This window comes from Oratosquilla oratoria, chromosome 30 (assembly GCF_046742065.1).
Source record: "Oratosquilla oratoria isolate Oo_2021 chromosome 30, ASM4674206v1, whole genome shotgun sequence".
In the NCBI taxonomy this organism is placed as follows: Eukaryota; Metazoa; Arthropoda; class Malacostraca; order Stomatopoda; family Squillidae; genus Oratosquilla; species Oratosquilla oratoria.
The window spans coordinates 10117142-10127141 of NC_134806.1; the positions used below are offsets into that span (position 1 = coordinate 10117142).

General features: G+C 47.7%; 1 protein-coding gene across 4 annotated transcripts in view; it reads right to left on the reverse strand.

Moving 5' to 3' along the window:
• The window catches only part of LOC143041013 (homeobox protein extradenticle-like), a 186049-nt gene that overhangs the window by 124244 nt on the left and 51805 nt on the right, over nucleotides 1-10000 (reverse strand). For all 4 annotated transcript variants that reach the window (XM_076212564.1, XM_076212562.1, XM_076212563.1 and 1 more), the window contains exon 3: nucleotides 6030-6165. In XM_076212564.1, coding sequence (XP_076068679.1) covers nucleotides 6030-6165 — 136 coding nt within the window. The remainder of the gene's footprint in view (nucleotides 1-6029; nucleotides 6166-10000) is intronic.

Below are 10000 nucleotides of genomic sequence, written 5' to 3' on the forward strand. Positions count from 1 at the left end.
ATGTTATGTTTACAAACTACTTTCACATTTCCACTCTCTCAACACGAAGACGAACTTGAGTGAGGACACACGGTCACGCGACACGGATGAAGGTCGAACTTCTGACCCTCATCCTCACATCCTCACTCGAAATCACATCATCCGTGCCAACGCGTCGAGGGGTGGATATGTCACATCATCCGTGCCATCCTGTTCATCCATGCAACAACAAACACTTCACTCTTGACGCCCGACTTCTAGTCACGTCGTAATGTGGTTACAATGAGAGTTTACGTTTCGTAAACACAGCTCATGACGATGTGTCACATTCCTCGTTACTCTACCGTCCACCAGACTACGTCGTGACCATAAACGTGACTGCCAGTCTCGAAAGAGGTTCTGAGGGTGTCGTTACCATCATCCGAGCCACGTAGTAGGATTCGTCCCAAATGTGGGGGGCCATAACGCCAATGTCTTTCACACAAATCCCCCCCCCCGTCTCCACAAGGTGACATGCAAATGACAACTGCACACCTTGAGGCGAAGCAGGATACTCTGGGAAATGAAACTAGTTCGTTGTAGAGTACATGTAGACAGTGAATACCAACTGAAAAGTAGAAAAGGGGGCCACCCGCAAGTGTACTGAGCTCACGCCAAAATCTGTTAGGGTGTGTTCACCTTTCGGACAGTGATGCATGCTACAGGATTTTCGTTTTCGCAAATGCCGAACGGTCTTGTTCGGTTTAGAGTCGACTCGGGACAAAATACATTCGGCCAATCACAATCCCGTTTTCTCTGACGAACCTAAAGCTGAATAAAATGGTCTGACATTCAAAAATAGCGACGTAACGCGAAACGAAATTATCCGAACCAGAGTCTTAACATTTGTACACAAGCCCGTTTCAAGGCGTGCAAACCGAGTCTCTTAGGTGTGCAAACACATAACCAACAAACCCCTTCGCTTCGGAGGCATCACTCGCCTCCTCTACTTCATTGATGAATGGAGAAGGCCTCGGGACAAAATCGGGCCTCGGTCGATCAAGTCAGCCCAGTGTCTATCACCCAATGCTCTTCCTTCAGCCATTCTCGGGGCCTCGTGGTCCAAGGATATCGCTATGATGACACCTATAAGCCCTTGACGCCACGCGATTTTATCCAGTTAATAGCAAGATCTCGTGGTGACAAGTTAACACTGATTAGAAACACCCAGATCGGTTACTTTCCGTTTCGCACGATCTGCACTTTCGCGTAAATCGCGAAACTCAAGTCTCGCGGTTTTCAAGTCCTAAAAAAAGCTGTCCCTTCGTTTCATCATTTTAGCGGACCCGTTGACGCCATTACATTCCGTCGCCCAAAACCAACACTTCTATCCTTGAGAGCAAGATCGTGCCGAAGAGGTGGAGTCATACAGGTAGTATAGTTGAGATTAGGATAGTGGAAGTTAAAAATAATGAGCATTCTTCTCTGGGTGCACACCAGTCTCCAATCATAAAAGAATGTTACAAGGTCTGGTCAGTAGGGGTGTCACTAAAGTTCTTGAAGTAGTGACTACATAAGCACTTATACTATGATATTGACAAAATTTTTATGGGATTGCTCTCGAACAACTCGGAAAAAAGTAGAGAAAATGAAACGGTCTCGTGCCGTTGGCGTGCCGTTGGCGGTGCCCGAGTTCGATTCCTTGCATACAGTGACGTCCATCCGAACTTCCTTTCAGCTTATTAACACGAGGCCATTTGGAGCGAATCTGGGACTATAAGGGGGTTTATCCCCCTTTCACTGGATTATAAACCGCCCCTTGTCTGAACTCTCTGGGGCAAAACCCATACCTTACGTTACTGTCCTGAAAGGGGTCGACTGCAATACCAGACCAGTTATGGCCCAGTTGACGCCAGTCCACAAAGCCGCCGCACTTGTGGCCCGTGACGCGCGGAGACCATCTCTCGCCACACGCATCAATTGGCAAAAGGCAAAGGCGCGAACACAGCAACATGCTCAGGGTGACCCCCGGTCGGCGCTCAGAGTGACCTTGTTCATCGAGTTGTGTACGCTACTTTGGTGTCAGTGAGAATCGCACATTGTATCTGAAATGCAGGCGACACTTTAAGCTTTGAATTACGGCAACAAAAAGCATCATTCTCGGCGCCAGAATATTTGTGTTGTCGAAAAGAAAAAGAAATTTTATTGTTTAATGCAAACGCCTGAGAAGTAATAAAATTATGCGACTGTAAATTAAACACGTTTGTATTATATATATATGCACAGTATATACACGTGTCTACACTGGGACTAAAAAAATGCCCTGCCTCCAAATGAAAGTGTACAACTGGTGACAAGATTAATTTCCATTAATGACTGCCAACACATTCGCGCTGATGAAGAGCCATGCTTTCAAAGTGGCTTCGCTTTTTTTTCATCCATTCACTAAGCTCGCCACTTCGAGTAGAAAACACGGGAAAGGAAAAAAATATATTAACATTCAAAAGAGGTCTTCTGTACACGCTTGTTTCTTAATAAATACAAATTAAAATCTTGGTGGAGCGATTCACAACGCTTCTTTGAAAGAGACTGATATCATCTCGTGTTCCCCAACGTTTATTGAGTGGCAGTCACTTAAATCCGAAGTTGTTACTTATTTTCCCATTTCGAAGGAAAATATCTAACACCTTGTCAGTTTAAGGAGCGTCAGTCATAAGCTGTGAATTCTAAATTGGGCGGACATGACAAAGCAAAAACACTTCATTTTTTTCTATGAGGAATAAAAGAATGCTCCATTTCTATATACTTACATATCTGTACAATTCGGAGCAAGATGGTATTTACAGGATGCCGAGATAAGTACTATCTTAATTAATCCAATATTAACATCGCCAAGCGAATCCGCAACAGTAACAAACATGTAAAGCAAGATTCAGATTCCCGAGAACGCCTTCAGCATTATCATAAAAAATATATATATATATATATTTTTCTTAAAGTCACTGACAGGCTCGGGGCAATCAACATGCTAGCAGTGCAGAAAGAAACTTAGTTCATAAAACTTCCACGCGGAAATAGTTTCATTTCACAGTGTTCTGGACCACACAAGCATAGGTTAAGATTAAACATGTATCTATGTTTTCAGTCAGGGACGTTCAGTCACACCAACAAAAGGTTTTGAAGTCTTGTACACATAAATGATTTCACGTCATTTTCACACACTCAGAACGCAGTCATTTCTACTGTGGGTTCCACAGCAACATGCACGCGTGTACAGTACTACACTCCCTACACACGCGCCCCTGAGGCAACACGCATCGACCTACTCACGCAGTCTAAATAAGAACAGGTCTGTTCACTTCGCAAAGAAAACAACGACATGGCGTTATGAGATCTGAAATACACACACACACAGACACAAATATATAATATATATATATATATATATATATATATATATATATATATATATATATATATATATATTATACACACATGCAATTTGATTTTCAGAACTGTAAGACCAAGCAGCCTGATTGGCCCTTTGCACGCTTATCACGTCATGTCATTGGTTTCCGTTCCAAAGTGATTTGACCAAGTACTATTTAGGCCTTGCAACCAACCTCCCACACACCCACTCGCCCAGAGCCGCATCCATCCAAGGCGGCGGCCTTGTCCCTACGCCCTCAAGGCACTGCTCTCCGGCAGCGCCGGGCGTGGGGGAACGAAGGTGGGGCGAGTGGTTGGTGGTGGTCAGAAAGATGGTGTGTATATGTGTGTGTGCGTGTTGGAGGGGGGGAGAGTAGCGACCGAGAGCGCGCGCGCGCGCACGGGGCGAGGGGTGGGGGGGTCGCGGAGAGGAAAGCGCTGCGCTTCCCGCGCGTCATGAATGAATGAGTCACGCGGGTCGTGGCGGCGATTGGTTAGTGGTTAGGTTAGGTTGCAGGCACGTCACGACACGACCCTGCGGTCGCGGCATCACGATACGGCTGGGCTATGACAGCGGCTGAAGAGCAGCTGCGGGCTGCGGCAGAGCAGCAGCAGCTGCCACTTCGGCACTACAGAACTGACGTCAGCAAACCAAGGGTGACACCAAGGACCGCCGCGGCGCCATCACCGCCTCCGCCTCCTCCTCCTCCTCCTCCATCTCCCCAATGTGGACGGCCGGGCAAGGCAAGGCGCGCACTACAAATGGGCAAACAGATTCAAGAGAAAACAGTGAAGCAATTTCTCACAGGATGCAGCAGCTAGCAGCAGCAGCAAGCCCTCGGAGCAAGATGGCCAGACTGAAGGCTGAACTGTTGCCGTGGCGCAGGCCGCCATCCCACGTCCTCGCAGGCCATCACCACCAAGACCAGATAGTAGGTCGCGCCGTGCCGCGCGGCACCGCGTCGCCGCCGCCATCGCGTCCGCCACGCGCCTGACCCTGCGGCTGCTGCTGCGGCCGGAGAGAGACGGGGGGCAGGCTGGGAGGGAAGGAGGGCAAGGTTTGCTTTTGTCGACCTATTTGGGCGTCAAAGTCGCGCACCAGCTTGCTTGCTTGCTTGTCGTGACATTCTTGGTGGCGGCGGCAGCGGGAATAGCTGAGGTGGCGATGGCGGCACGGGATATGGTATGGCGGCCTGTGTCTCGATATATATATTTTTTTTCAAGTGCTGATCAGGCCGACCAACATTACCTGCTGTATCGTGATGCCACATATTCTCGCCAGTTCCTCCTTGGCTTCCTCACTCGGATAGGGGTTTGACAAGTGGGAGTAGAAGTATTCATTAAGGGTCTCGGTGGCCTGTTTAGTAAAGTTTCTTCTTCTTCTCCTGCAAGAAAGTCAACCAAAGTGTTACGATGTTTACCTGAGACACGGTTATCTGGCATTTCCGTGCCAACTCCTCCTTGGCCTCTTCACTTGGGTACGGGTTACTTAGATGCGAGTAAAAATACTCGTTTAAAATCTCTGTAGCTTGTTTGCTAAAATTACGCCTTTTGCGCCTGAAAGAGAACAGCCATAATAACACCTTGACCATAAGCTAGGAAGAAGGGGTGACAACGAACTACCAGAGCGCCACGACACCGTCCACCAAGCGTTACGTGTGCCGTGCCCTTCCCTTCCGCCGCCTCGTCCGGGTCTGCCTCCTTCAGCAGCAGGGGCAGTGGTACTGGTGGTGCTTTTAGAAGCCAGCCACCCACCCCCGTGAGGGTTGCGGGCCATATGGGCTTTCGTGAAGGCGCCAAAGAATGAGACAAGAGTACTGACGGCGCGAGAAGAACTGCCAGCCCGGGAGGGCGGGGGCGGAAGGCAGGGGCGCGCGGCAGGAATAAACTGCTCAAGCTAGCTCTACACCCAGCGCTGTCCGTGCGTGCGTCGGGCGGTGGTCCTGTCAGGAGTCACGAGTACAGAATACAGAAGGGAGGGAGGGAGGGAGGGAGGGAGGGAGAAGGGAAGGGGTGGACAAGGACGCAGACAAGGAACGTGTGGAGAGACGAGATGAGGATAATGGGGTTGCGGGAAAGGTCAGGAAGGTGGGGGATCAAAGATGCTTTGTAGTTGCATGCTACGGCCGTGTTGGGGCACTCCTACGCTACTGCGGGCATGTAACAACAACAGCAATAATAATGATAATAATAATAATAATAGTAATCTGTGCCGCCTGATTTCACACTGTGCATCTCGAGTGAAGTAAGGAAGCAGGAGGCGTAGAAGGCCCCAACCTCCAGGACGGCGTGGTGCAGTGAGAGAGAGGGAAGGTGAAGAACGACCATCATGATCCAATAACAAATTCAGTTATTGCACCAAGCCGAGGAGGGCGGTCATGGGGAGCCTCGCCTTCCCTGCCCCCTTGGAGTGGGACCTTGGGGGGAGGAGGGGAAGGAGGAGGGAGGGGGAGGAGGAGGGACTGGAGGTTGTGAAAGCGAAGAGGGAGAAGAAGGTGATAAGTCTGGGAGAGAGGAACCGTGGGATCCAATAGCAAGTGTGCTGATAAGTAAGTACAAAAATAAGTCAACAAAACGAAAAATAAAAAGAGACATCTGCTAGCAGTGGTATGGTAGTTCGTTGTCGATCGACGGGGTTATACCTGGTTGACAGTAATACCACAGCGACGAGCCAAGGCCTCTTTTTCCTCCTCAGAGGGGTACGGGTTTGAGAGGTTGGAGTAGAAATATTCATTCAATATTTCAGATGCCTGCTTGCTGAAATTGCGTCGACGTCTCCTAGAAGAACAGATAATGATGCTGAAGTCGCTCAGACAACAGCTAAAATGGTTACACCGCAAGCCTTTCAAGATGGCATAAGAGACATTCTTCAAAACAAAACAAATTGAATCTGCTCTTACATTCTAGAATTCAATCCGTGCAAACACTAAATACATAAATAAATAAATAAATAAAAATATATTTGACGATCTTGAAAGGCTCGCTGGATTTCACACCGTAAAAAAAAAAAAAAAAAAAAATTTGCTTGAGAAACATGACAAGGACACTGGAGTATTCAGTCAAAAATAGACAAGACTCAACACGACAATGATCAATTATACTCTCATTTAGTCAAATGTCTTCAAGCAAACTTGTAAATAAGGAAATCTTGACAGCGAACTATCCTCCAAGTGAAAGGATAGTACACCATCGCATGGTTAGTATAATGACAACTATCCAACTCGAGTTATTTCTCATTAATCTATAATGGAAGTGAAAAAAATCAGAGAATTGACAGAGTAAGGATATTGGATATATACATGTAGTAAAATACCTTATAGGGGAAAACTATTAAATATAATACCGTAATTTCTAATCTGACTAATGAAATAGATCATACATCAAACATATGAAATGAAAAACGTTTCTGAAAGTATCTGATTTTTCTTTTTTTTTTCAAAAACCTTGCCTTCATTTAGCCCCATTCACAACCTTTCCACTCATGTCAACAACTCTAAATTTTTCTTTGGGCATTTTCACTTTACATTGTGCTTAACCGCCCCTAAACCAACACCAAATAATATCACCACATGTGATTATCCCTTCTCGCCTTTTCTCCTCCTATTGTTCCCCATAATATAATTTACAAAATATTTCGGACAACTTATACGAATGTACAGCTCTACACTTTATATATTTCATTCTATTTGTCGTTAGACTATTCCATTTAGCTAAAGTTAACTCTGGGCACATATGAATTAATGCAAAGTTTAATTACCCCGCCTCCCCTTCTGTGCTCATTTTGCTACCAGGGAATCCCTACACTGACGCCAGACGATTTCAATCTGGCGAGGGCGAACCCATTGTGATCTGCCATACACTTATACAGTATTGTGCGCAGATCGTCTCCGGCCCGGCACATTCATTCTTGTTTTACCTTTACAACTGTTTCCACTATTAAAACAGGCGGGCACGCGCGTTCACACACACACACACACACACACACACACACACACACACACACACACACACACACACACACACACACACACAAACACACTCACACACACACACAAAAAGAGTGAGAGAGAGAGAGAGAGAGAGAGAGGGGGGGGAGGGAGAGACTGATTTACATGCCATTGCCCTTCCTTGCAGCAGCAACAACAGTACATACGTAGTTACCTGTGCACCTCTCCACACTTCCGAAATCCCACTTTCCGAAAACATTCTCGTTCCTTCTACTTTCCTCACTCCGCTCCATTTGACGCTCTCCCATTCTCCTCAACGTTGAGCCGTACTTTGAAACAATCCCTCTGACGAGACCTTGCCTACTTACTGTCCCAAGTCCTTGGCACACGACCTGGTTCTCTGCGCACTTCTTTCTCCACACGTGCTGGTGGCGCCCTCGGAAGCGTGCAGCCGGTCTCGCATTCGCTTAGCTATGGGTTCGAATCCTGCACTTCTCTCCGTTTCCTAGCAGTGACGGTTGCGTGCCCCCACCAGTCCTTAAAGCGCACAAGTCAAAGGTGACAGCCTCGGACGGAGCTACTCAGCGCCTCCTGGCGTAGGCTACTCACCTTTTACCCTCTATTTCATCTCGCCTCCTCCACAAACTTACCCTCCACTTTCGTCTGGACCTATCCTCCACTCACCCTTTCCCACCCTCCTCTTCCCTCCTCTTCCTCCTCCTCCTCCTCCTCCTCCTCCTCCTCCTCCTCCTCCTCCTCCTCCTCCTCGTCGTCTAATCTCCCGCGTCGAGGAGAAGTTCCATTCCTTATCCAAGCCCACAATCTTCTTTCTCTTCACGTACGGCGACGCATCCGCTCCTGGACCTTCTCCGCCATTAACGCCAACATTGATGTAATAGCGTTCATCATATTTCGCACGTGATTCAGTCTTTTCCTGCCACCCTCTTCTCTCTCCAATCCTCGACATTGAACTCCCTTCTCCTTTTTTTTTTTTTTTCTTATTTCTTCCCTCTTTTTTTTTTCTCATGCCCCCCCCCCCTCCCGCAATCTTTGTCCTTCTTTCGCTTCTTCTTTCTCTTCTCCTCTTCCCTTTATCTCCTTTCCTAAAATTTTGGTCATATTCATTACCCTTTAGGAATGCCATATTCACCATGTGATCCTCCCACGTGTTTCTTGTCTGAAGTCAACTTCTCCAACTCTCCCCTTGCCACCCCCAACATTTCTTGTTCTTGTTCCGCAGTTCTCATTCGCTTCTCCTCCCCTCCTCCCCATCCCCCTCACCCTGCTCAATCGTCACCTCAATTCCTTTGCCAAGGCTAATTTCTATGTTATATCATGGTAAACGATTTTATTCACCTGACTGTCCAATTCGGAAGAAATCTGGGCATCGGTCGGTTCTGTGCACTCAATGCTGTGGACAGCGCACGGCGAAAAGTCGTTACGTGTGAAACGAGCTTTATCCCTTCGGGAAGGAAGGGCCATTAGACCCCTTCTTAGGGAAGGGGTGAAGCTTGTCTTCCGTGTGACAACCAACAGGCCATTCTATTCACTTACGTGGCACCCCTTCGGCCCAGGGCATCTTGCTCTCAAAGCCCCCAAAGACCCTTCCTTTCTCACATTGCCCTACTGCGTGAGGGGGGGTAGGAGAGAGGGAGGGAGAGAGAGAGAGAGAGAGAGAGAGAGAGAGAGAGAGAGAGAGAGAGAGAGAGAGAGAGAGAGAGAGAGAGAGAGAGAGAGAGAGAGAGAGAGAGAGAGAGAGAGAGAGAGAGAGAGAGAGAGGGAGAGAGAGAGAGAGAGAGAGAGAGAGAGAGAGAGAGAGAGAGAGAGAGAGAGAGAGAGAGAGAGAGAGAGAGAGAGAGAGAGAGAGAGAGAGAGAGAAAGAGAGAGAGAGAGAGTCTTTGCCTCCTCTTTATCTGCTTCACTTTTTCATAATTTCTATTATAGTTCGTCCTATTCCCTCGCTTGCATGTCGATCCCCCTCTTCCTCCTCCTCTTCCCCCTCTTCCTCTCTCCCTCCCCTGCTTTCCTCATGATAGCTCCTCCTAATCTAGGATTACAAGAGGACAGAAAGTTATGGTGTCGTAAATCACTGCCGGTAACCAATCACGTTAAACCTTCGTTTCTTGCAATTTTCCCTTCCGCTCTCCCAACCCCCCCTTTCCCTGCCTTACCCACTTCCTTCCTTCCATGCCCCCCCACTCCCCCTCCCTTACTCCTTTCGCCACCATTCTCCCCCGCAATCGATAAGGCAGACCACGCAATCATCCTTCCTCTTCTCCACCACGAACCACGACGACATCAACGCTTCTTGTTGTTTTTACAGCCATTCGACGATCGATCAACCCTTGCCATTTGAACCACCTTTTCCCCTCTTCAAACTTTACCCTCCCTTCGCCTCGTGTTCGAAGTCAGATCGACCAGGATTTCGTTTTGTCCCGAGTGTGCCCTCGAGCTGAATGTTCTTTTTTTTTTTCTTCTCCAAATTAGACAAATGAAAATCTTATGATGACGTCACGAAGGCGACGTCAACGGAGGTGAAGGCTTCAGCGTTTCCAGTCAAAAGCTTTGGACGACACCCTAACGACATCTGCAGCATTAACCTTTCATCATGGCTGATAATCAACTCTGTTTTCAACTTTAAACAAACTCTAACATATTCTTCACAT